This window comes from Camelus bactrianus, chromosome 14 (assembly GCF_048773025.1).
Source record: "Camelus bactrianus isolate YW-2024 breed Bactrian camel chromosome 14, ASM4877302v1, whole genome shotgun sequence".
NCBI lineage: Eukaryota > Metazoa > Chordata > Mammalia > Artiodactyla > Camelidae > Camelus > Camelus bactrianus.
Window position 1 is genome coordinate 60,466,373 of NC_133552.1, and position 27,304 is coordinate 60,493,676.

General features: G+C 42.9%; 1 protein-coding gene across 5 annotated transcripts in view; it reads left to right on the forward strand.

Annotated features, from left to right (window-relative positions):
• FARP1 (FERM, ARH/RhoGEF and pleckstrin domain protein 1) overlaps positions 1 to 27,304 on the forward strand; it is a 277,204-nt gene that overhangs the window by 37,977 nt on the left and 211,923 nt on the right. For all 5 annotated transcript variants that reach the window (XM_074378447.1, XM_074378446.1, XM_074378445.1 and 2 more), the window contains one exon: positions 18,055 to 18,248. In XM_074378447.1, coding sequence (XP_074234548.1) covers positions 18,078 to 18,248 — 171 coding nt within the window. In that variant the 5' untranslated portion in view covers positions 18,055 to 18,077. The remainder of the gene's footprint in view (positions 1 to 18,054; positions 18,249 to 27,304) is intronic.

Below are 27,304 nucleotides of genomic sequence, written 5' to 3' on the forward strand. Positions count from 1 at the left end.
CAGAAAATCTATATATTCATTTAAGACTGTCCTGGCTACCATATTGTTGGTTCCTACTGAATACTCAGAGTTCTCTCTCCACTTACCCATGTCGTCTTTAAACTGTTAATTCGCCACAATAGATTATCATCATTGATCAAGATAACTCTTCATCACAATTTAAAACTTTAATAGACATCAAACATTAATGTTGGAATGGTAATAATTTTCTTAAATAAATGGCTGTAATAAATGTAGAGCTATAAGGGCTTTCAACTCTAAAACGGTTTTTTTTTTTTTGTCAAAGTTCTCCTATCTGGGGCACATGTAAGTAAAACCCTGGTGATGATCAGGAGTGGAGCTCTACACAGTTGCCCTTTGTAGGATCCCTACTCAGAAGCAGCTTGATTACACATCACATCCATGGCCTCCTGTGTTACTTATTCGGTAAAGCAGAAATGGACGTTGGAAGCTGAGAATGTTTGAGAGTCAAGGATTTGAGAGTCAAGGGTTTGAAAGGAGGGGTCATGTGCTCTCTGCTCCTTGTTGAAATGCACCAACATTAAAGTTTTAAATGTATGAATTCCGGATATGGGGCCATTGGAATTATAACGTGTATGTGTGTGTATATATATATGTGTGTGTATATGTATAAATATACATGGATATAAATGAATATTTAGGTTCACTTTTCTGTTTCAAAATAGTGACAACTTTAAGACATTAAAAGTTACATTTATAGTTTTTTTTATAACCCAACCACAGGGTCCAGTGTCCATGGCAGCCTCTGCAGATAGGCAGCCACACATCCCCTGACTTGACCCAGGTTTCACCCAGCGCTCTCACCTGGTTATGATTGGGAGCCTTTCTGGGACAGTCATCTGCTCCAGAGGATGAACTGAGCAGCTCTTCTGGGGATCCCTCACAGACACATGTGTCTACCTTCTCTTGTTGGCCAAGGAAACTTCCCTGCCATTTGTCCTTGAGAGGGCCTGCCTCTCCTTACTGGCGTCACATGGGGACCTCTTTCACGTTGACTTTTGGACCTTCTGAAAAGAAGAAAAGTAGCAATCATTTCTCATCTCACCTCCCCCTGAAGCTGTATTTTGGTGTGTCTGCTACCAGTTGCTATTCAGTGCTGATGTAAATGTTAGAGTATTAATGAAGACTAAAGTTTCCATTTTTCAATGCCTTTTTTGACATTAGTAGGTATGATTGATACTATGATTTCCAGTTATAATGAATTAAGTGGCTAGTTTTTCATGGGGTATTCCATCTCAGAATTCCCAATTTAAGTATACGCATTAGTCAATGTAGCTATTCTTCTTTGTGTTTTTGTTATGTAGATGGGATTTCACTTAGAATTTCTGAGTATAACTTTTAAAATGTTCTGCTTGGGGTCAAGTAAAGTGAATTTGGGAGTATAACATTGTTTTTTTTAAAGAAAAGATTGTTTATCTGTTGAAAGTTTGGGAAAATTTCTCAGGCTTATTTATTTATGTAGACTTGGGGGACAGGAAATTTCCATTAATTATTTTCTAATTTTTCCTTTTTTTTTTTGATCTCTTCATGTTTTCTGTAACAGATGATATACATTTTTAAATTTAATTTTTCTTAGTTTGTTTGCTTTCGTATTCTCTCTTCAGCTTCAAAATTCTTTAGATAAAGATTTTGTTCATTTTTCTTGCTTATGTTGGTGTAGAGGACATTTTCCTTTCAGTGGGACTTTGGTAGGATACCATATATTTGTATTTATATTTTCAGTGTTAAAAGTATTCTTTGTAACTTGAACAATTTTTTCTTTCATCCAATGTCTTACCATAAAACAAGGTATTTGAACTTGCAAATAATTGGTTGAAGTTTGCCTTATTCTTTGTTTCCAATTTTATGCTTTCTGATCTGAGAATGTGTACCATATATATAGGTGTTAGAGGTAGATTTTTCTGTTCCAGCAAAATTGTTATTATTTGAGAAACTGGTGTATAGTATTTTTTAAAGTATGTTTTTCAGTTTGCCATTTCTTGCTAGTGTTGTTTCTGCCCTTGTATATTGTACTGGCTAGACTTGTGTTTCCTTCATTATTGGCTTGTTCAAGTGGGCTATGGAATGTTGATGCCTTTTAGATTTTGGCTGCTACGTGAGTGATCCTCAGGCACCCTGTTTAAGAAACAGCTGGTGGCACCTACTTTTTCAGGTGGTGAGGAGGATCAGGGGGACCCCAGAAGTGAAGGGTCACAACAGGGCCTGGCGTTCAGCCAAGAGTCCACTGGGCCTTCTGTTCCCTCTTTTGGGTTCTCTAGCTTTTCACAGATCCTTACTGGTTCCCTAGAACCATGAACAGTAAGTGAAATAATGCAAACACGTGCTTAACGAATGGTACGTGGCATTAGGTGAAAGCACTTAGTGAGAAAGTGCAGTGATTTGAATGAAAACCTTGTGTTTTTTAGCAGTTACAGAAATAGAAATTGTGCTGTGCTTTGATGTCTCGTTTCACAAGGCGACTTGTCCTTGAGCCAGAGAGTGATCTGGAACTTACTCCTTAGGCCCCCCCCCCGCTGTCAGCACGCATGGCACGCGCTTTGTGTCCGGCTTTGTATCTGTTTCAGTCCAGCAGTGTATTCCGTGGGAACGGAGGGTTTGCCTTGGGAGAGAAAGCGTTATCTTAATTTCCTCTTGGGCTTTCTTTGACTTTGCCCAGGAGTGTCTGCTGTGTGTGTCTCAGGTTCCTTCAGAGCTCGACAGTTTTCACTTTTAGGGGTGGTGACTCTGCCTGTGCTCCGAGTGTCTTTAGTTGTAAGAACTTAACTAATTCTCAGGTATTCCATGAATGCGCTGATCCACTCTGGGAGTAGATATTTGTGAAAGATCCTTGCTCATAGAAGGGAGAAATGTTTTAAGACATTTTAAAACGTCATAATTTAGAACCATAAAAATGCAGTACACCATAGGAAAACTGCACAGCTACATGTAAATGAATGCAATTAGAATATTTTCTGACACCATATACAAAAATAAACTCAATGGATAAAGGGCCTAAATGTAGGACTAGAGACCATAAACCTCCTGGAAGAGAACAGAGGCAGAACACTGTTTGACATAAATCACAGCAGTATTTTTTTTGGATCTGTCTCCTAAGGCAAAGGAAACAAAAACAAAAATAAACGAATGGGACCAATTAAATCTAAAAGCTTTTGCATAGCAAAAGAAATCATCAACAAAATGAAAAGACAACCTACTAAACGGGAGAAAATACTTGCAAACAATACAACCAATAAGGGGTTAATATCCAAAATATATAAACAGTTCATATAACTCAATATAAAAAAAACCTGATCAAAAAAATGGGCAGAAGACCTAAATAGACATTTTTCCAAGGAAGACATACAGATGGCAAACAAGCACATGAAAAGATGCTCAGTATCATTAATTATCAGAAGAATACAAAACAAAACCACTGTGAGGTATCACCTCACACCTGTCAGAATGGCTGTCATCAAAAGAACACAAATAACAAATGTTGGTGAGGATGTGGAGAAAAGGGAACCCTTGTACAGTGTTGGTGGGAATGTAAATTGGTGCAGCCACTGGGGAAAACAGTATGGAAGTTCCTCAAGAACTAAAAATAGAATTACCATATGATCTAGCAATTCCACTCTTGGGTATATATTCCAAAGAAAATGAAAACACTAATTCAAAAGATACATGTCCCACGATATTCATAGCAGCATTGTTTACAATTGCCAAGATACGAAAGCAACCTAAGTGTCCATCAACAGATGAGAAGATGTGGATAAAGATGTGGTGTAAACACACACACACACGTATACACAGGAATACTACACAGCTTTAAAAAATGAAAATTTTGCCATTTGCAACATGGATGGAGGGTATCATGCTTAGTGAAATAAATCAGAGAAATAAGTCTCTGACAGAGAAGAACAAATACTGTGTGTTATATCACTTATATGTGGAATCTAAAAAATAAAATGAATGAATGAATATAACAAAACAGAAACAGATTCACAGATGTAGAGAACAAACTTGTGGTTACCAGTGGGGAGAGGGAAGTAGGGAGGGGCAGGACAGGGGTAGAGTATTAAGAGGTAGAGACTATTATGTATAGAATAAATAAGTTACAAAAAATATATTGTACAGCACAGGGAATTATTGCCACTGCCTTGTAATAACTTTAAATGGAATATAATCTGTGAAAATACTGAATCACTATGCTATACACCTGAAACTAATATATAGCTGTAAATCAACTATATGTTAATTAAAAAGAAGATTTTAAAAAAAGAAAGTACACCATACTATTTATGGGTCTAGTAATAATTCAGGAAGCATTTCTGTTATTCCCCTTTTGGTGTCCTTAGCAGCTCATGTGGGTGATTAGCCTAGTAGCTTAACTGGCACCTCTGTGCTGGAAAAGGTGAGGTTTGGGGGAGACTGTGATTGTATCTAAAATGCCTAAGTCTAAAGTCACTGAATATTAGAGAGGGTGACAGCTTTAGAGATGATCTTGTCCAGTAGGGCCTGAAGAGGGTGGGGTTATGAAGACCAGCCTGTCTGCGATCTGGCCCTGTGCCTGCCACTTTATACTAGCTGGCTGACCGTGGGAAAGCTGAGTTATTCTCTTTTGCCTCGGTTTCCTCATCTGTAAAAGGAGTCAGTAACATTCACCTGATGACGGTTATGAGGATTAAATGAATCAGTATTTACAAGGCTCATTGAACAGTGCCTCCTTTGCTCTAGGAAGTGCTACATCAGGGTTGGTTAAAAATGATAATAACTCATTTTTTCCACATGTTATGATTGGGAAGCCTAAAATCCAGGAAAGTTAATTGTACCACCCACTCAGAAGGTTCAAAAATTAGAATTGGAGCCTGGTAGACAGTCTGACAGTGTCTAAATCTTTTCCCCTCCAGCAGTCCACGGCGAGAACGTGCTATTCATCATCATTGATTTTTTTAATGGACAACATTGTTTAATTAACTACCTTATTTATTAACCAGGCTGACATTTGAATTTATTTTTTCAAAAGATGTTTCACTTCTTTATTATGCTCCTTTCTTCCCCACTGACATTTCATTATTTTAATTGATAATTCTAGGGGACGTGTTCTAGGATGTAATCCGCTTTACATCTCTGTTGTATTTTATTGTGTTATTTGGCCTATGATAATATTGCCTAGTGTATTTCTTGAATAATACTGAAATGGTGAGAGAATTGAATGGTCTATTCTTTAATGGTTTAATAGAAATTGCTTTCCTTTTCCCACCCTGAAGGGAAGCCCTGTCATTTATGATTCATTGGATTTGGTAAGCTGTAGGAAATGCTTTTCTTTTTTCTTAAAGTTGGGTGAAATAATGCCATTACTCACTCCAGAATGAATGTCAGTAGCGTGTTACACAGGATGCTGGGCACATTTCAGTGTTGGAGTTTGTTTTTTAAGCTTCGCTTCCAGAGTGCTCGAAACTTTGGCAGAGAATGACAGAGAGTGGGCTTTTTATTAAAAATTTCCTTATTAAATAATGAGGCTATTGGGGGATATCCTGGCTTAATTGAAAATAAACTTTAAAATTCTTTGCAGTCTATTCAAGAAAATACTTGGTGCCTTTTTTTTTTCCCACATAATGGAAACATTTGTAGTTATTTATTAAGTCCTGTCACTGTCTCATGAAGTAAAGGAGGAATGGTATCTCATAGAACTTTCTAGATAAACTAAGTTACCTGCCAAGGTTGTGGGCTTGACTGAGCCTGAAATTGGCAGCACACTGTCTGCTCACTAAGCCCCCATCTTGCTAACCTCAAGTTTCTAATCACAAGTTGAGCTGGCTGCCTTTGGAGGTAACATCTGTACTCTCCCATTTCTGAAACTGAAAGGCATCTCAGGGTAGCCCCGAACTGGAAGCAGTCATGATGTGCTTCACTAAGTGAATCTATAAATAAACCATGATCCGTCCAGATGATGGACTGTTATTCAGTGATAAAAAGAAATGAGCCATTCAGCCATGAAAAACACGGAGGAATGTTGAATGTATATTGCTGAGTAGAAAGCCAATCTGAAAAGGCAGCATACTGTATGATTCCAACTATATGACTTTCTGGAAGAGGCAAAACTATAGAGACAGTAAAATGATCAGTGGCTGTCAAGGGACAGGATGGCCAAGGGGACCAGGGATGAATAGATGGAGAACAAGAGATTTTTTAGGGCAGTGAAATTACCCCATATTATATTGTAATTGTGGATGCATGACGTTATGCACTTGTCAGACCCCAGCTGTACAACCCAAAGAGTGAACTCTCACATGCACTGTGAACTTGCATTAATAATAATGTGTCCACTGGTTGTAACAAATGTACCACACTAATGCAAGATGTTAATAATAGGAAAACTGTGGAAAGAGAGAGGATATTTAGGAACTCTCTTGGTAACATAAAACTGTTCTAAAAATAGTCTATTAAAAAAAGATGAGTATAGATTATTTGCTGTCTGCATTACTAATAACCACTCCGAGTCCGCCTCCAATCCTCAGCTGATACGTTTTTCTTCCTACCACTTGACACCCCAGTAATACCGTATCTAATGAATGAGCTTTTCTTATTCCTCATTTGCCTTGTTGCCCCGACAGCATTCAGCATTGTGGTTCCATCTCTGGTCCCTGATGCTCTTGCCTCCTTGGCTGCCTGCTATGATTTCAGAATGGACTTTCAGGCTCGCTCTCGTATAAATACGGGATTCACCCGTCAGGGAGAAGGTTGTCATAGATGCTCTCCAAAAGCCTCTCCAATTTTGAGAACCTGTAATTCCTTTACCCAGCCTACCTTCTCTTCCCGCTCATGAATGTTGGCATGCACCCCAGGCTACCACCTTGGTTACTTCTTTCTGTGCTCTTTTCAGCCTCTCCAAGATATCACCCACTGTCACATCATCACTTCTGACTCGTATGTGGATGACTTATGAAGTCCCCTTCCTGAACCTCAGGCTTCTCTGCTCAGCTTACCAAAGTTGAACTTCGGAGAAAGCATTTGGGAGGAGGTAGCCAGGGTCTGAGGAAAGGTGTGTCAAGGAAATGGAGACCATGACGTTTAGACCTCCATGCCCTGCAGTCAGCTCCAGCCGGTCACCACGTGGACCTCCCAGCATGTCCTTGTTCTGTCTCTCACTGGCGTCTAAGTTCTGGGTTTGCCCATAATTCCATCTTCTTCCTCCACATCTGATTTGTCATCAGTTTGTAAAGATTCTTAATGTCAAAGTATTTCCCAAATATGCCTCCTTTCACTCTAGTCTCATTGTCAATTATGGATGTTTCCTAACTGAACTGTGGACTCATCTAATCAACGCTTCACTGCCAAAGCTTTTCTTATAGCCACACGGTTTCCACCTTGTCTTAAAAACCACAGTGGCTCGTCCTGAGCCGTCAGGTGACCTCCTGTCCCTTGGCCTGTTATTTCAGACAGACTGAAATCGGCCTCTCACCTGCCTTTCACCTTTTCTTTTCACTATTTTCTCACCTCTGTTTGTCTGTATCCATCATGGGCGCAGCTCCTGGCACACGGCGGATGCTGGAGTGAACTCCGGTAAGGAATGTGTCTTCTCCACACTTTTCCATCTGTCTTAAGGGCTACTTAAAACCTGTTAGCCTTTTCCCAAGGACCAGGTGACTTCCTTGGCATTAGGTTTCTGTAGCTTTTAAAATTCACATCATACCAATTGTCAGAAATAAACACGTTGCCTTCAACAGTTATCTCTGACTACCTGTTGTCTAGTGCCTGAGAATCTGTCCCATAAAGACGAACCATTTTGTGTTATGTCACTGCTTCATGTCCCGTAGAGTGCTAAGTGTACTGGTCGAACCATAACAGGTCCTTACCAATGCTTGTGAGTGGAGATGAGCCCAATAATTGTGACACTTGAGTGATGGTGTACTTGAAACAGTCTGTTATTTTCAAGGACGTGGATTAAGCAGTTCCAGTAATAAACTGCACCCTCATTATGGGCTCTACCTGGGTTAGGTGCTTTCCACAGACACTTGGAGAGGCTGACCGGTGTCAATTGGAGACCGACAGAGGGCTTGCTTTGGTGAGTGGATGAAAATCATGTGTGTCAAGTAGAGCGAGTTTGACTGCAGCCTAAGAGATGCAGCCTTGGGTTCCCTGGCAGCGCCATTGTTTTGTGGAAATCTGAGAGGCTGCAGGCTGGTTTCTTATCTTCAAGAAGACCGCCTTTCTCCTTACAGTTTATTTACCCAGGCCTTTTAATTAGAGGAAAAAATGGAGGGGGAGCTAAAATGTAATTTTGTACTCTCAGCATCAAAAAATTGACGTTTTAAAAATGTGAATAATTAGAGATTTTTTTTTTCTGGCTTCCTGATTTTTTTAGTAAAAGAGCCTCCTCCCACCACCTTTTACTTTGATCTCCATCCTACACGTTTTTGTCTCTGCCTGTTTAATGGCGGAAATAGGTTCTACCAAATGAGTGAAAATACAAACAAAAGCATTGTCTTAAATTATCTTTAGAACAAGGTTGGAATACAAATGAAAATTTGATAGGAAAAGGAATGCCACTTTTCCTTGCCAAGGGCTATTGGGAAAAAATCAATTTGGTGCCTGTGTTTTTTTTTTTCCTTGGTAAAGTTATCCAGTCAAGTAAGTGCTTGATTTGTGTCAGGTGGGTTAACTTACCTTAGCCGATCCTCACTGGGACCCTTGGAGGCAGAACAGTGGTCTCCGGCTGGAGCTGCATCTCCTGGGAGGCTTGTTAACACCCAGATGCCGGCGCACGCCCACCTTTCTGATTTGGCGGGCCTGAGCCCCGACAGAGAATTTACATTTCTAATGAGCTCCCAGGTGATGCTAATGCTGCAGGTTTGCAGCCACATTTAAGAAGCCCTGCAGGCAGTGGTCGGCTTTTTCTCCATCTTCTAGGAAAGGTATGTCGGTAGTGGAGACGTGGCTGCTTGAAGTTCTCACAGCCCCCAGGTCAGAGTAGGCAGGAGGAACACCACACACCCCCAGGTAATGCAACCAGACTCTTCTGCCCCTCTGTCCTTGTAGTGTGGTTTGCAGTGCGGGAAAAGAGGAGAGAGACCTGGAAAGCAAGTGAACTCTAATGCAAATAAACTAGCAAAATCCTAGGGAGAATAAAGTAAGTTTTTTTTTCCTCCCTGGAAGAGTAGATCAGGAAAGGCTTTCTGGAGGAGGTGGCATTGGAGCCGGTAAAGAAAGACTATTTTAGGAAGAAGAAACAACAGCACCAGTACAATCCAGGAAAAAATGTAGGTGTGCTGACTGGCAGAGTCCAGTTGGATTAGAAAACCGTTTATTTACAAGGAGAGAAATGGGGGCAGGTTGTTGAAATGCCTGGCTGGGAGTTTTCACATCTATCTTAGTATTGATTAGACTCAGGTTTTTGAGTAGAAAAGGAATATGGTGCAAACTAGACTTTGGAAATAAGCTCTATGATGTGAGAAAATTTCTGTCCTGCTCTGAGCTTTCCTTTAAGTACTTTCCAGAGATTTGTTAGAGGCAGTTAAGATAGCCTATTTCATTGTAGTTTAATTTTTTTCTCCACTATGGTTGGAGAGGAAAGACAGTGAAAAGATAATCTTTATCAAGTTTCCGCAGTTCCGTTCTTGTCTCCTTACTTTGTGGGTGAAATGGGGGCCCCGACGTGCTTAGAGTCCTGTTCCACTTCTCCCAAACCATCAAACAGGCCCCACAGTCCGTTGCCTGTTTGAAGCGTCTGGTTGATGTGAAACAGCTGACCTGCAGTTGCTACTTCTGCTAACAGGCTTTTTCGAAATAAGCCAGTCTAGCTGCCCAGATAACGTTGTGTTTTTTTTGGTTTTTTTGTTTTTAACTTTCTCAAAACCCCTTATCTAAGTCCTGAGAAAGGCCAGACGTGGCCGCGTGGGCTCTGGGGACAGGAGCACAAGGTGGCTTTGTCACCGGGAGCTGAGCCGGAATGACGGAGCTGGAGGGGATTACACAGCCTTCCCCTTTGCCCACCAGGGCGTCTCATCTCAGCCTAGCTGACGAAGGCTCCTCCACCCCCAGCTGGAGGCCCCTAGTGCCCTGGCCGCTCAAGACCTCAGCCCAGTTCTTCCTGCAAATCTACCTCTCTGGCCGCTTCTCCCGTGAATGTTTCTTAACCTGGAATTTTTAAGTGGCTTCTGTTTAAAACTGGAAGAAAAAACTCTTGCCCAAGTTCCTCCTCAGCAGCCTGTCTGAATCTCTAATTGTCATCCTCTTTCCCATGATTTCATCTTACTAGACTTCGTGCTCTACGTGGGGCTGGATGGATAGCAGGATTCTGTCCTTTTAGAGAAATGAAATTTAATAAATTGTCTAATTATTTCTGAATGGGTAATAGGTACATGGGACAACATTTTAGAAGTCCCGACAATTGTAGAGGGAAAAGCAAACCGCAAGGCCCTCTCACTCCTGTCCTCAACTGGGCTGGACATCTCGGTGGAGCCAGCCCTCTCCCTGACTACTTCTCCGTCCTTCTGAGAGATTGTGTGTCTGTTTACATATCCTATTTAATGTGTAATTGACATATATCTTTGACCTGTTTTGAATGTACAATTCAAAAGATTTCAGTAAATTTACAGATTGGTGTGACCATCACCACAGTCTAGTTCCAGAACGTTGCCAGCACCCCGCAAAAGATCTCCATCCCTCAGGCCCTTTGCTGTCAGTCCCAGCTGCTGCCCTCATCCGGGGCACCCACTCTCTGTCTCTCTAGATGTGCCTTACCTGGATACTTCATATAAGTAGGGTCATAGGCTGTGTAGTCTTTTGCATCCGGCTCTTGCACTTAGACAAATGTTTTGGGGCTTCATCCATGCTGAAGCATGTGTACCTGCATTTCATTTCTTTGCGTTGATAAGTAGTAGTCCCTTGTATGAATAGACCACATTTTGTTTATCCACTCCCCAGGTGATGACCATTTGGGTTATTTCCACCTGTTGGCTCTTTTTTTTAGCTCTGAACATCTCCATACACACAAGTCTTTGTTGAGACATTTTCATCTGTCTTGGGGAGATACCCAGGAGTGAAATAGCTGAGTCACTAGGGGAAGCCAGTGCCTGGGTTGTACGCTAAATGTATGGTTAAATTTTTAAGAAACTTCCAAAATGTTCTCCAGAGTGTCTGTACCTTTTTATATTCCCACCGTAGACAGTGTGAGAATTCCAGTTTTTTCCCATTCTCAGTAACACTTGTCACTGTCCGTTACACTGGGTGTGAAATACTCTCTCGTTGTGGATGTAATTTGCATTTCCTAATGAACAATGTTGACCCTAATTTATGTGCGTATTAACCATGTGTATATCTTTGGAGATTTAAATTCTCTTTTTATTACCACTTTGAGAATGTGGTGACCGTTTACTTTTACAGGCCTCTCACATCTCAGCTCCTTCCCATGCCAATTTTTTAGTTCTATTATTTTTTTTTTTAGTTGAAGTACAGTCAATTGCAGTGTGTCCATCTCTGGTGTACAGCACAATATCCCTGTCATGCATTTACATGCATACATTCGTTTTCATATTTTTTCCATTAAAGATTATTACAAGATATTAGTTCCCTGTGCTATACAAAAGAAACTTTTAAAAAATATATTTTTATATATAGTGGCTAACATTTGTAAGTCCCAGACTCCCTATTGTTTCTTCATTGTCAGCAGTTATGATACTCCACAGCTATTACAATTATTTTAGCCTTACCCTTATAGTATGAATGGATTTAAAGCTTACCAATAATTGTTTTCCTTGTTTCTCCACTTTGCCTCTTGTTTTGCTGTTGATCCTTTGGCATTTTCTCCCAGAAGGGTATGAGTTCTTGACTAAAAATGTTTGAATGAAAATTCAGCTGGATTTCATGTTCTGATTCATCTTTAATTTCTTTGAGGACATTTTTGAACATTTAGGCATTGAATGTTTCTGTGGATGAGTCTGAACTTTTGTCTTCCCATTTTTTTTTTTTTTTTAACTTTCTGGCTAGATGCACAAATGATTCCTTTTTAATTTTTGAAGGTCAGTGATGACACAGGAAGCCTACTTGGTGTTCATTACTGCATGTTATTTCTTGGAGAATGTGTTCATTGATTATGGAAAATCACTTGTTTCTGAAATGTTTTCCCAACTTATTCCTTAAAATTTTTTTTCTTGTGCCATTATTTAGTTTTTTTTCCCTTTCAAGACACCTATTGTGGATGTATTGGACCTCCTTTGTTTGTCTTCCATATTGATCATTTTTCTGCTTTAAATCTTTTGCTTGCTTTTCTCAATCTTTCCCCTCAAGACACTCATATTTTCACCATTCCCTTTTAGCTGCTTCTGTTTTGGTAATTGTCTAAGTCTGGGCTGATATAATAAAGTACCACAAACAACAGAAGCTTATTTCTCACAGTTCTGGAAGCTGGAAAATCTGGGGTGAAGGGGCAGTGGATTCACCTCCTGGTTCTTAGCCAGCCGTCTTGTGTGTTATGTTTCCCTACATGATGGAAGGAACATGAACTCTCTGGGTCTCTCTCATAAGAATGCTGATTCCATTCATGAGGGCTCCAGCCTCCCCATCCAATCACCTCCTGAAGGCCCAGCCTCCAAATACCATCACACTGGAGGTTAAGTTTCATCCTGTGAATCTGGGGGTGACACAGAATTCGTTCTACAGCACTGACGTTTCTATTCATTCTTCTGTTTTTTCACCCTGAAGTCTGCCCTCGTGCTTTATTTCCTTCTCATGCTTCCCTGAACTCTTGTAAATCCTCTTCTGTTTTTGTAGATCGAATCAGTTATTTCATTGGTTTGTTAATTTATGATGCTATGTTTGGGCACAATTTTCATCTGTTGCATATAACATTGCTTTGGTGGGTGTTTTTCATCTGTCATTTTCATTCTTCTCTTCTCGCAGCATCTTTGAAAAGGTCCTTTTTGGTGATCAGACAAGCTCTTTGTGAACTAGTTATTTGTAGGAACTTCATGTGAGCAGGAGACAGGACCAAGTCCCACGCCAATGGGAATTCTCGTCACCTGAGGTTGTGTGTGTGTGTGTGATCCTTTCAACCTTTGGTTTTCTCTTGCTGTGACTAGTGGTGTTCCCAGTGGGGTCTCTCTTCTTCACCTTGCCTCGGTAATAGTCTGCTTCCTGCAAATATGGCTTCCCTGGGCAGTTTCTGCTTCAGTTCTGCCTTTCTTGCTTCCTGAGCTCTCCCACCACACTGTGTCCAGGGAAGCTCTGAGTGCTACCTGCACACCTGTTCCCCTTCTTCCCAGAAAGTTACTGCTGGGTTTGTTGCTGGATATTGTACTTCTGTGGGGAGCTTGGCTCTGCAGGCACGGGCGGCCTGCTCAGGCATCTTCCTTCTCCTCTGTCTGACCTTCACTGCAGTTTGGCAGTGTTCCTCATGTTTGGTGGTTCAGAGTCACAGAATGTCTTCTAGTTTCCTCTGGGATGGAGTTTGCATTTTTGTGTATGTGCTCTTTATTGCTTTTGGGTGAATTCCAAAAGGAAGTCTTTAAGCCAAGAGACTATGACAAGACAACTGTAATTTTATAAATCTTTTCTATGCCAGTTAACAATTTTATTACTTTTTTTGTTGTAGTTATTATTTCCTTTTAACTAACTTTTCCAGTTGATCTAAAAAAGAAAACAGTTTGAAAAACAGCTCTTTACTTTTCAGTTTGGAATGATCATGTTAGTAATAATGTACCCTAACGAAAAAAGTATTAATCTCCTCTCCCTGGAGTATTTCTTAAGGAATTCAGGAGTCGAAGGTAAAGTCAGAATAGAGCGTGGATTGACATTTATAAACAGGAGGCTTTTAGGTTTGTTAGATCTGTTTATGTGGAGGGCTGTGTTTTATTACTGGCCTTGCCAATTTTGATATCAAGCATCAGTTATGGTTACCCATTCATGATTCGCCAGCGTTCCTCAGATAGTCCTTTGACATTCTTAGGATGCTCAACTCAAAAGTCTTGGCTGGATTTATGTTTGAGTTAAACAGTACTTTCCATGCACAGCAGCAATCTGCCTGTGAGTATAAAAACAAAAAGTGTGACATGCTTTGTTGAAATGTTAATATCCAGAAGTGGAAATAATTCAGGCATGAGGTCATTTGAAGACTAAAAAATAAAGGAAGTTAAGGTACCCAATGTCAATTAATCACTAACTCATTTAATTTTTAAATGCCAGGGTGCTAAAAATCACAGTGTTCACCTGGGGATCTTGGGCCAGAGTGGAGGGAAAAGGTTCTGTTTCGGTGATGAGGGCCTTGCTCTTGGCTTAGGTAGGACAAACAGAAAATGTGTTTGGACGGAGGGGCCCCAGAGCCTTTGAGGTGGGGCAATAAGAGAGAATAAACCCTTTCTCCCTGCTGTCAGCTCCCTGGATGGGAATCAGCACAGCAGCCCCTCCTCTCCCTGACTCAGAGCGGTAGGAGGCAGTGTGGCCAGGCCGGGCGTCAGGGGTGGCGGGATGGGCCTGTCCACTCCGATGTCTGATGGAGAGCGGGGACCAGAAGGCAGGGTTGGAGGCAGTGGGCGGGGGGGGGGGGGCTGCCTCCCGAGGCAGGGAGGGATGGAGGGATCAGCACCCAAGGAGGAAAGAGTGCAAAGAGGGGGCTGGCCTTGGGGAAGGCAAACTGGACTGACGTCATCCTGTTCTCTGGAAGTGGCATTTATTCTTAACGTTGAGACGATGAACAGAAGACAGGGAAGTAACTTTGCCTGGCTTGTGAAGATTATTTTCAACACAACTGATGTCATAACTAATTAGATCTGTACCACCCACATTGGGTTCATTGAATGAATAGAGGTGATGTGTTTTTCAGTTTGGTGTAAGCCACTGTGTGAGGTGCTGTGGGTGAGCAGGGTCTAGCTGTGCCTGTTAAGACCACGAGATGGATCAAGCGAAGGATAATCACACAACCAAGCAGATGGGAATTAGGTTCTTAAAAAAAAAACTTATTTGGGGCAGAAATGAGAAAGGTGCTTGTCTAGCAGACCTGTGAAATCGTAGATGGCCATTCAAAAAAGAAGGAGCAGTTCTTGAAGGGGCTGGTCCTTAACCAGCCCGGCCTTGACACAGGGCTACAACCTCAAACAATTGTACAGGAATGAATAATAATCGCTAACAGGCTTGGGTGGGAAGCTGATGGGGAAAGTGAGAGTGGGAGAAAGTGGTAAATGTTTCCTAGTGGTGGTCAGATCCTGTCCCTGTCCAGGCAAAGCTCCTGTCTTTTTAGGCAGGGTGGTTTGTATCAACCACCCAGCCTGTTGAGGTGACTCCATAGTTTCTGATCCACTCTGGACCTCAGGACCAGCCCTCCGTGTCGCGGTGAGGATGTTCGAGGTTTCACCAAGAGGGAGAGGTTTCCATGTGGAATTTGGTGGGAAACTTCTGGGAATCTGACTCGAGGAGAAGGAAGAACCTTGGGCCAGAAGAACCTTCAGAATAAGATTTACAAACTGGATGGTTTTTCCTGAAGAAAAGAGATGAGGGTGACTTACTTTCAAATGTGTAAGACGCGCCATGAAGTCCATACCTCACACCACGGTGACCCCTTGGTGCCCCTTCGGTGACTTTGTTGCTTAAGACAAAGGGTCGTTCTTTCTCTGCCTCTTCCTCATCTCCTCCACTGACTGTTGTGTGAAATTGCTGGGGCGGCCGCATCAAAGCCCCGCAGCCTGGGGGTCTTCACGGAGCTTGATTTTCTCCCAGCTCTGGAGGCTAGAAGTTTTGATACCGGTGTTGGCAGTATTGGTTTCTCCCGAGGCCTCTGTCCTTGGCTTGCAGTTGGCCGCCTCCTCCCTGTGTCCCCACACAGCCTTCCCCCGTGCATGCTTGATGTCTGTGTGTCCAGATTGCCTCTCGTATAAGGACTCCCGTCAGATTGGGTTGTGGCCCATTTTAATGGCTTTATTTTAACTTAATCACCTCTTTTAGGACCCTGTTTCCAAATACAGTCCCATTCTGAGCTACTTGGGGTTAGTGCTTCCACATAAGAATTTTTTTTCGGGTGGGTGGGGCACAGTTCAGTCCGGAACAACCAAAATGACTGAGCACTTTTGTGTTTTTTGTTTTTTTTTTGCTTTTTGGGTGCCATGTTCTCCCCACCCCGGGCTTTCACTTTTATAGCGAGGTGGACTCTGAACCTACAGCCCAAATCCATTTCCACCTCCCCCACGGCCTGCTGGATGTATCCTTTTATAACCCTCAACAGTGTCCCCAGTCAGCCTCAGACCTACCCCCCCCCCCCACTTCCTCCCTTCTGCCCTGATTTAAAACTTTCTGGTCATTGTTATACTTTTATCTCCTTCTCAGTAGCTAACCATTTACAGCATCGGGTTAATTTTTCCATAGAAGTGGGTTTTATGGCATCGTTTTATTTCCATTGCCTCTGTTCAAGTTACCCCTTCAAGCATGAATTGTTGCAATAGCTTTGTAACTGGACTCCCCCAGCCCCCGCCATCCTGTCTCTTTCCAGCCCATTAGTATATATCATCTTCTGATTCATTCTTCTGAAGTTCTACTTTTGTTTGTGGCATTATTCTTCCTCGCTGACTCCCAACTGCCTACAGGGTGAAGACCATGTTTCTCAGCGAGGCATTTGACGTCCTTTGTAGTTTGATTCCAGCCTAGTTTCTGAACGCTTCTTTAGCTCGGCAGCATTAATTCTCACTCTTCTTCTGATATGCCACCTGATTTCTGGTGCCATCCCACTTCCCTGGAATTCCTTCCCCTTGTGTGTTTCTGCTCCTTCCAAGTATTACCTGACGTTTGAGACTAAATTGAGTTCAGTTCCTGCCTTCTCCATATGGAAGCCCTCCCCCGTCTTTTTTTTTTTTTTTTAAAGAACAATTTTATCTCACGTTGAAACCTCAATTCTCCGTGCTCTTGGAGCACGTAATAATGTACAGCTGGTACTATAAACGTACTGGCTGATTGGCCCAGTTGGTACGTAGCCGTTACTGAACTCTGCTCTGTGCCAGGTGTTGTGTCTTCATAGGTGCTAAGATCCACAGAAGACTGGGTTTCTGCCTTAGCATGACTGTGATGTCAAGCGGGAAGGAAACAGGCAAACGCAAGTGGGAGCGACCGCAGGGTCGAGCACAGAGGAGGCAGTGGGACCCAAGCTCCGTCCAGGTGTCAGGGAGTGACCTTTGAACTGAGGTTTAAAACCATGGCCAAAGTTTCCAGGTGGAGAAAGTGTGCAAGGCGTTCAGCCCAAGAGAGCGACACAAATGAAGGAAGACCTGGAGCAAGACAGATGCGGGGTGGGGATGGGGAGGAGAGTGACACGTGGAGTGTGTCGTGAGAGAAGAGTGAACTATTTCTCGAGGAAAGATTGTGCTTCCTCTTTAGGAAAGCAACTTTGCCAATACTGTGATACACAGAATGTTTTCCTGTATGAGAAAGGGGGAACAATGGGTGGGAGTGGCAGGAAAGAAATTAATTAGGAGGTAATTGTCATAGAAACAAGCAGAAGAAATCAAGTGAAAAGACCCCGCCTTATGTCACTTGTGTTTGTGTGTTTGGTTTCCTCAACCAGATGACAAACTTGGAGCCACAGCATGTTTTACCTATTTGTCTTGGTGATGCCCACGTTATTTAGTATGTTACTGGGTCCATGAAAGGTAACTAAGGGATGCTAATGATACGATTTGGCGCTGTTCATTATCTTCACAGAAGACTGGAAATGTGGAAAAAGTGGTGTCCAGCTCATTGTAGACCCTGAATATGCTGAACACAACTAAATCTATAGTATGAATAATTAAGAGCTGGCTGTAAAATCAAAAAGAGTGAACTATGTAAAAATATGCAGAAGAATAAAATACGCACAAATATTTGCATGCCTCAGTGGCTGAAGGTGACATTGTCTGTGAATGAACTGGAGCTTCGCTGTGTGATTCCTGTGCATGGGATAGGGTGGGAGTGGGGATAGCCAACCCTTGTGTGCTTCTGGGAACTTCCCACAGTGAAGGATGGGAGATGGCAAATGTTACTTAGGTGGTTACAGTGAGTCTTCTCTTCTGACGTCTTTTTCTTTCTCTTTGCTTCCTGCAGATATTAAATAATCTGCTTTCACCATGGGAGAAATAGAGCAGAGGCCAACTCCAGGGTCAAGACTGGGGGCCCCAGAGAATTCGGGGATCAGTACCTTGGAACATGGACAGAAGCCACCCCCCATGCCTTCAGGAAAACTCATGTCCATCAAAATCCAGATGCTGGATGACACCCAGGAGGCTTTTGAAGTTCCAGTAAGTTGGGGGTCTTCCTGTGAACTCAAATGTGTGGGCATCCTTTGGCATGGTGAGGTCCATCTCGTTCCTGTGTTTTGGTGACGCGAGGTGGCGGGACGAGGGTCTGTGTATTCAGCACCTCCCTCCCTGCCTCCCCCACCGTGCTCCTCTGGTTCTGGTTCTGAGCTGTCTGATTTTTAGGTTGATGTATGAACTGCATATAGTGATATCAGTGGGCATGTCGCTAGAATTTCACTCCGCTTTCTATGTACAAGTTTGTGTGTGTATAAGCCTATGTGTGGATTACATATATATTTAGATTCGAGGGCATCATGGTCTTGGGGCTGGATCTCAGTTTAATTTGCTTACATCACACCAATCCTTCTCCACGTTGATGCGTCTGTGTACGTGCCCTGTTGCTCTAGGTTACTGGAGAGGAAAATCCCGAGAGAACCATCAAAGAGCCGTACGGATAGTCTCAGGTCAGGAGAGAGATTGACATCCCTGTTTGTGGGTGAGGACTGGGGATGGAGAAGAACCCTGATCCGAACCTACAGGTGTGGCAGCCCTAGAATTGAAGAGGCCCCATCCCAGAGGCTGGGGAAGGAGAAAAAGGGGTGTCTGGGAGCCAGGCAGAGAAGAAGAAACAGCAGCCTTGGCCTCATCCATCAGCTGGAGCCTCACACCCCCATGGTTCTGCTGTTTCCCCAGAGCCCCTGCCTCAGGGCTCCCTGCCCTCCTTTATCCTTCTTCCCAGCCTCCTCCTGAAGTCCAGCTCCTGCAGGAGGTTGAGGAACCACCACCATTGACGTGCAGATGGAGGATTTGTCCCCATGGCAGGGAGAGTCCAGGGATGTGTGTTCATCTCTAGAACTGACCGCATTCTGCCTCCCAAGAGGCACTAGCCCTTCATTGATTAGCGTCCACAGAACTCACAACACACAGTTGTGTTTTCCTGTGTTCCGTCTTGGGTACTAAACACCACATCACAGATGGCTTGTGGGGGAAGAAAATAACTCTTGAATCCCAAACAACCAAATTATAAACAAACGTGGGGAACACAACCTGTTTTTAAAGTGGAGATGATCTGTCTATTGTTCCTATTGGCTTGAGCGATTGGAATTTAATAGTGTTAACGCCTGCAACCCATCATTTAATCATTTATGTGATATGATTCATGAAATCATACTCATTTCAAAGACTATTGTTCCGAGAGTGTAAATTACCATTAAGTGTCTCCAGGAAGATAAACCTCAGAATAGCTCCGTTGAAAACTGCCAGTTTATTGCACATTGCAAACAACCTTTGTATCTTTCTCATTTTCTTGTTGTGGAATTCCTGTCTCTCGGGGGCCTGGGAACTTCTTCGTATTCTGAGGAACAAAGCCGCCGCTAATCTGCTGAAATTGTAAAAATAAATTGAGGGGCGCACCTGCCAGCCTGTTGGAATTAGGCCTTCTGGAACATGCGTCCCCTCTCCTCCTCCCCCAGTTTTTTTTTCTCTTGGTTGCCAGACTGGTTTGGTGAGGTATTTAGTTTCAGCGTTCCTCTTTGGTCTGTTAAGGATTTAGCCCAGGTATCTCGCAGCACGTCCTATGTGGTTTGGACCGAGGAGGCATCCGATGCTGCTGGTGTGTGCACAGACTACAGGAAGCATTGTACTGTATTCACTTGCAGCTCTTGTTTCCTTGAATCAAAGGTCACCCCTCCACTCCTGGCTAATTTTGCCTAGGACCTGTATGGGATCTCCCTGCCTAAGAAATAGGAATAGGAGTGCATTTACATCTTTTAAAATTATTTTCCTTGATAATTTCTGATGTCTGTGCTTTGTGTTTGTAACTCCTCTGCCTGGAAGGAACCTTTCTCAGATTCCCCCTTCCCTGGCCATAAACTCCTATGCACCTTTAGAAGCCCTGTCAGTTTTACCCAGATGCTAACTCTTTGAGTCAGTGGCTGGGGCTTTTTCTTCCCTCCTTCAGCCTCCTTGCTCATAGATCTGTCTGTGTGGAGCTGGACCCTCGAGGTTCAAATCCTAGCTTCTCCTACTGACTCATTGATCTCCTGGAGCATGGTACTTAATCTCTCTGTATTTCAGTTTTCTCCTCTGTAAAAGGAGGCTAATTATAAGCCTTACCTCATTTCGTGAGAATAAATGAGTTGATAACAAATAGTGTTTGGAACAACTCTTGGCGCATCATGTGATTAGTGGTACCCAGTGTGCCTTCGCCACTTCATTGCTGGTTTCTCGAGGCTAAGGCCTTGCCTTTTCTCATTCCCAGCACCTAGCACAGCAGCTGGCTGTAGTTAGGTTCTCATTAAATGTTTGCTGACTGAATATTAGAATAAGATTATCTTACAAGTAGAATTAATGTTACTGTTTTTCACATGCCTCAGCCATGCATATTTAATTTTTCCTTTTTGAGTTTGGTCAGAATGTTCCTTCGCAACCCATGGGCCACAGATGTTTTTCATAACTGCCTATAAAAAGGCAGATATCAGCATTTTTATTGACTAAGCTGATTCTAAATTGCTACCTTGTGCTCTTTAAGAACAGAAACCGCCAGGCCGCCACGCAGCTGGAAGGCATCAGGCAGGCCATGGTGACTCAGCCCCTGTACTCAGGATTGGAGCAGAGGGACACAGGATTGCAAGAGACTCAGCTCCCCACAACAGCTTAAAACTGCTCCAAAACTTCTTGCCGTGGATTCAAGAGCAAATGTACTGACCCTAGAAGTGTCCCTCACGCCCACACATGTTCCCTCCTTGGATTGGGCATCCCATGAGGGTGACTTGTCACTGCTCATTCACATTTGTCACACAGATGAGCAGGAAAGTGGCCAGAAGTTGTTACAGCTTCCCTTGGGGAACGTTCTTCCACAAACCATTGTCTTTCCTGGGGGGAATGAAGTTTCCTGGGCCTTTTCCTAATACTTTTGTTTTAGAATAATTGATGAAGGTCAAGTCGGCATTTTAAATGCAGTTTCCGTAAACACTTCCTGGCACAGATAACCAAACCAGTCTTCATCATTTACAGCCTTGGATGCCAAGTATTATGAAAGAGTTTAATCCTTTGAAAAGTTTGGGCAGTGAGCGGCAGACTTTTCTACTTCCTGGTTAGTTCTGCCATCATCTTTGCTGTTGAATTTGGACAGTCTTTTTAGGTATTTCCTCTATAGAGTGGAAAGTTCAAAAGCAATATTTATAGTAAATTCTTCCACAGCGTTTTGTCATCTTTATGTGAAAAATGCTGTGCAAATAAACCTCACCTGTGGTTTATGATATAGAGATTATAAAATGAAATGACTCGTGTAGCTCTGAAAGGGTTAATTGACCCCCACTCCTTCCCCCCATGCCTGCCAGGACCAGCCTCCACCTCAGGTTCCTGAGAAGGTTTTATGTGTCCTGTCCTCATGACCCCACTGGTAAACAGTGTTCCTACTGACGTTTGTAAGATGAAGCAGATGGTTTCTACCCCAAGTGTTTATTCAGTTTATGTGTTTTCATTAGTAAAGCCACTCCAGGAAGAGCCGGGGAGAGCAGCGGAAGTAAAATGGAGCCGTCTTTGGCTTCTTTTAGGCAGCCCAGGTGCAAGTGCTCAGGAAGGATGCTCACAGGTGATGTGAAGACGGCTGACTTCTGTCGGGGACTGAGCAGGCGCAGAGCGCGTCATGTCTCACGCGGCTGTCCCGGGAAGTAATCACTGTGCCCTTCTTGTGTTTGTGTCTTGTCATTGCTTTACTCAGAAGCTCTTACAGCTCCCAGCTGCCTGAGCTTAAAGTTTGAGTTTCTTAGTTGGGGGAGGCAGGGAGAGAGCCGTGAGGGCCGACTGCAGCTGGCCGGGCTCCCTGAGCTCCTGCCCCCGTCACTCCCACCACCGTGCTGGGTGGTTCATCCTCTGCATGAGCAGCTCATGCCAGAAAATTCTCTTACTTGTTTACATGCTTATTTCTGGCCTCCTGCAGGTAGAAGGGGAGCTCAGTGGGGGCACGGCCTCTTTTGTTCTTGTTGATCATCGAATTCTACACCCGGTAGACGACATAAGCTGTGACCGACTGCCAACACTTCTGTTCAATCATTTGCTTCTCACAAATGATGAAGGTGGTTGGTGCTGTCATCTCTTTAACGTGAGGGAACCCCTGGGGAGAGCTTCCAGTCCCTTCAGCATATTTGCCCAGCGTGAAGATAAGACTTGAACTAGAGCTCAGCTCTCATGGCCCCAACATCGTCCGCCTTCCCCTGCCCTGCACTGCCACCTCTTAGAAGATCCGTGGTCGTCCACTGTCTTGCCCCATTGGATCTTCTCAAACTTGCCTCCCAAGGCTCCCAGACAGAAGGTACCACACCCTCCCTCCAGGCTGCTGTGGTTCTTTTCCCATTCCTAAACACCACCCAGCCTCCACTTCTAACAAATTTATCAAGATCCCACCAGCCATCCAGTCCTCCCCCCATGACTCTCCCTGGGGGCCATTTCTCTCTTCTCAACAGTACTTGTTGTTGGTACCTCTAATTAGACTTTGAATCATAGGCTCTCATCTTGCCTATCTCCCTAATTATTCCCCTTAGAACCCTGCTGAGACTCAGTTTGCTTATCTGCAAAATGAGATGTTTGGTCCAGATGATATTATAAGCTTTTTCCTCCTCCCTTTCTTTTTTTTGGAAATCGGGACCCTCTGTTGACATCTTGTTGATGCATTAACTTTTTGTGACTATATTTGTTAATTCCCTAGGTAGGTGGTAAATAAACTCTTTCAGAAAAGGGATTTTTAATCTTAAAAAAAATCCAAAAGCCTCTAAAGCCTGATCAGACATTGTAGTTACTGTGTAACCAGTAAGTGCTAAAAACAAATGTGATGAAGTGCTATTCATGGAGCATCAGGAAGTGTTAGGATTTAATATGTATGCATGTGCGTGTGGGTAACTTATATAAATCTCACTGAACTAATTGGGCTAGACTGAAAATCGAAGGTAGAAGATGGAAAGAAATCAAATATTTTCTAGACAACACATCATTAACGGGAAATAAACACATTTGTTGGAAACAGTCATCTAAATTTTTTAAGAAAATGCTGTAAGAGACTGCAAATGTTTCTAACTAAGGGCAGAATCACCTGTGTTACCCCTGAGACCTAATTAGGAGTCTCGCATGGTCAGTCCATCAATGACTAAACATTTATTTCACTGTCTTTTGAAATGAAACAGTCGTTGAATTTCTTTAATTTTCACTTAAACCTGGGCTTGACATCAGTCAAGGGCTTGTTCCTCCAAGTGCTTTGTTGTTCTGCAAGAGGTCTTAAACTGCTTGAGAATTTAACAACTTACAGGTTTGCACTTAGAAAAAAGGATGTAGCAGAACTTTGTCTTTTAAAGAGCTCTCCGTGTCCCGTTGGGGATGCCCAGTTTGCACCGGGAACAGCTGAGGCTGACAGCTTGGAGCTGGGCTTGGGCTCGCGCACGGCACCTGTGTCTGAAGCAAAGCACAGTCCTTTTTCTGCCTTTGTCTTATTCTGAGTGACTTGGTTTCCCTTTTTAATGTCTATTTCAGCCATCTTAAGAGAAGATGACTTTTTTGATAAGCTGCTAAATGTTTTTCTTTTCTTTTCTTCTCTTTTTCTCCCCAAAGAGGTGGGATAGACGTTTAACTGAAGATCTTGGGGGAAAATACATCTTCCTTCCTTAGAAGTGTTCTTCTCACTCTCCTGGAATCACAAGTCCCTGGCAGTGGGTTTGTTCCCTCTGGTTGATGAGATTATATGATATTAGAAAGCAGGTATGAGTTCAAGGCTGCCATATTCTCTTCTTTTGCATGAACTGCACATAAGAGGAGGTGGTGATGCTGGTATTGAGTCCTAAAAAATTTTTTTTTTTAAATTTAAAACCAGAAGGGAGCCATGTGAGCTCTTAAGCAGCTGCAGTTTGAACCAGAATGAGGGGTAGGAATTTCACAAGTTCACTCAGCTTTTTGTCAATATTTCTTTCCCCTTATCAGTGTTGCTTTTGGCTCCCTGTATTAGCAAAGTTTCTGAAATCATATTTATGTCCGCTCTGCTTTGCGTGGCCCTTTCGGTGTTTTATTTAACTTGAGTGATAAATGGTCTGTCTGTATCTGGCCTCATGAGTTTAAATCTAAAGGCTATTTTAATAGATTAAAATTTTTTTTTCATAAATCATTTTGGCAAAATACTGTTAGCCGTCCTCTCTAGTTCCTTAGAAGCAGAGTTGAACTAAACGTTGGCCTGAAATGTCGGTGTGCCCCTTTCAACTTCAGTTTAGACGCTTGATCAAAGTCATTTCTGTAGCTCTGACGTGACAGATGAAATTCTCTAACAGCTGTTTGCTATTTTCTTCCAGAAAAAGTCTCTCAATAGAAACTAACAAAGAGAATAAACTGTAATTGACAATGTCCATATCTGACATTAAAAAGGGCCTGTATTCTGGGGAAACGGAGTTTGAGAAGCTGCTTCCCCCCCCCCTCTTTTAAGTGGAGATGATAAACTTCCTTGACTAGAAGAAAGAGCAGTTATAACAAGGGGAAAATCCAGGACCCTGCGTCCGGGCTTCGTGGCTTACCGCCTGGGCGGCTTTGGGCAAGTAGATAAGCACTCTCAAGCTTTCTCCTTGTTTCTAAGTCAGGAGAACACACATTTCCTGGGGTCTGAGGTGAAGCCCAGGTGAAATGCCTTCTGTGCTGACACCTTGCCGAGTCCTGCACAAAGGTTAGGTTCTCATCACAGCTCATCTTTTTCCTTCCTTTCATGCTAAGCTTTACTTTCCTTCTTGTTCACAAACAGAATGGAGACTGTGCTTTCACTGTAGAGTTGTTGGGTAGGCGAAATAGAAAAGAAGAAAGCATATGAAAACACTTTTAAATTTTAAAAAACAGTGTACTTGCATCAGGTGGAGTCATTCCTCCCCCACCTCACATTAGATGTGAGCGTTTTTTTCCAACTTTTAAAAAAATTTTCATTGAACTGTAGTTAATTTGCAATGTTAGTTTCAGGTGTACAGCAAAGTCATTCAGTTATACATATACGTACTTTTATTTTTTTTTCTCAGATGTGAGCTTTTTTTGTGAGTCTTCCCTGAAATAGTGATGAGAATCCCAGTGGCTTTCAGAGGTCTCTGAGAACACGGTGCCACTTGGACACATACGATGAAGTCTCAGCTTCTGAAAGGAAGTTTACTTCCTTGTTTTGATATATCTGTGGCTTCTCTGAGCTTCAGCTCCATTAGTTTTAACACTGAGGGAGTATTCTTGGAGCTTAAACGTTTTATGTGCATCTTGGCTTTGCTGAATTTTTGGTCTCCTCTGTTGACTTAGCATTTTTCTAGTGCCAGGATTTTCCTTGAGAACCTCGCATCCCTCTGGCACAGACTGGATGTAGGATTTTAAGGTGGACGGAGGGTTTCAGGAGCCCCTAAGGGGTGTCTTCACAGCATAGACTCTGTGGGCTCGTTTAAAGGGAAAGCTTAGCTGGCCAGGTATCCCTGGACTTGAATGTTAATATAAAACGTATTAATATACAAATTAACATAGTGCTTTTTAAATTAACTGCTATTTTACTTTTTATGATTCACTTATTTGCTGTCTTTCATCAGTTGGAACATTTGAATTGGGTCTAACGGTTTTAACTCCTAAGAAAGATAATTGGAATGATTACTCAATTTGGGATCTTTTGCAGATAAAATGATCATGTGAAAGCAATTCAAGATGAATACTTTATAACTGAGTGAGAGCTTTATACGTTTCTCTTTCCTCATTTCTATAAACAGGAAGCCAGACTTGATACCCACAATGGAATTTTGGGGCTTTGGTGTTATTTTATGGAATGTGATCTTGGAAACACGATAGGAGTCCCACCAGTATTTGTGGACACACACAGCAAGGTGCTGCTGATAAGAAAATGAATAAAAACAATGGCTAGCTACCCTTTTAAAAGTCCCTTGCCTTGTGCCAGACATTGTGCTAAGTCTGTATTCACATTATCTCATTTACGGCTGATCAGTGAATCTATGAGGTAGGCGTGAATGACCCTGGTGAGGCATAGAGGGCATAGAGGCTTGGTCTAGGTCATAGAGCTGGGGACAAGGGGTCAGGGTCCCAGCCCAGCACCTCCTATACTTAATTCTGCTTTCCTCCCACCATTGGATGGTCCAGGACCATAGGGAGCCCTTGTGACAACCCAGTTAGTTGTGCTGGTCCTGGAGGCAGGTGCCAGTGATTGGTGTTTTTAAGTGAGTGGGATGGGTTTGCAGGGCTGAGCCTGCAGGAGGAAAGCCCAGTGATTAGAGGGCCTCCCAGTGTCATATACACACAGTGGTGACTGATAAGGGGTCCAGATGGAATCCCAGGGAGCTCAGAGACACAGGAGACTTCGAGGAGGTAGACTTGATAGGACTTGGCAGTGCAAGGGAGGGGAGCACCCAGAGAGGGGGGAGCATGGACAGTCCTTAGATCTACAGCCTGGGTGGCTCCTTGCTGCCATGGAGGACTAGGACATCAACTGGCACAGGCCTTTCTGTGACACCTGTTGTACTGGGAATCACATCTTCCTTTAGCTGATGTGAAAGGTGCCTTGCTAATGTTGCTAATAAAAGGCACTGCCTCATTTTTAATCACGAAGAATCTGACTCTGGAAATGAGCCTCTGAGATTCATTGCGATGTTGTAGCTTGTATAAATGGGAAGTATCACATGGAGGGTGATTGCTTGCTTTCCATTTATATTAGGAAAATTATGTTTGCTGACTGTATTTCAATTTCCTTGTTATCCAGGCGCTCCTCTGTTCAACTTGCCACACCTACGCTGACCCCAGTGCCTCCAAACAGCTGTTCAAAATCCTTAGATGGGAATGGGGGGATTACTTTCATCAGCTTGTCCATTAATTTTGATGCCGTTTCCTTACAAGGTGAACTAGAAAGTGATTATGGAATCTGTAAGGCAATGATGAAATCTTCCATGGTGGTTGGTCAGAATGTGTTTCCGTCGGCAAACAGAATCAAGGGCTCAGTTACCTTTGATCTAGATAGAAGGCTGAATGTCTGACACATTAAAAAGCAAGACCAAAGAGCATATATT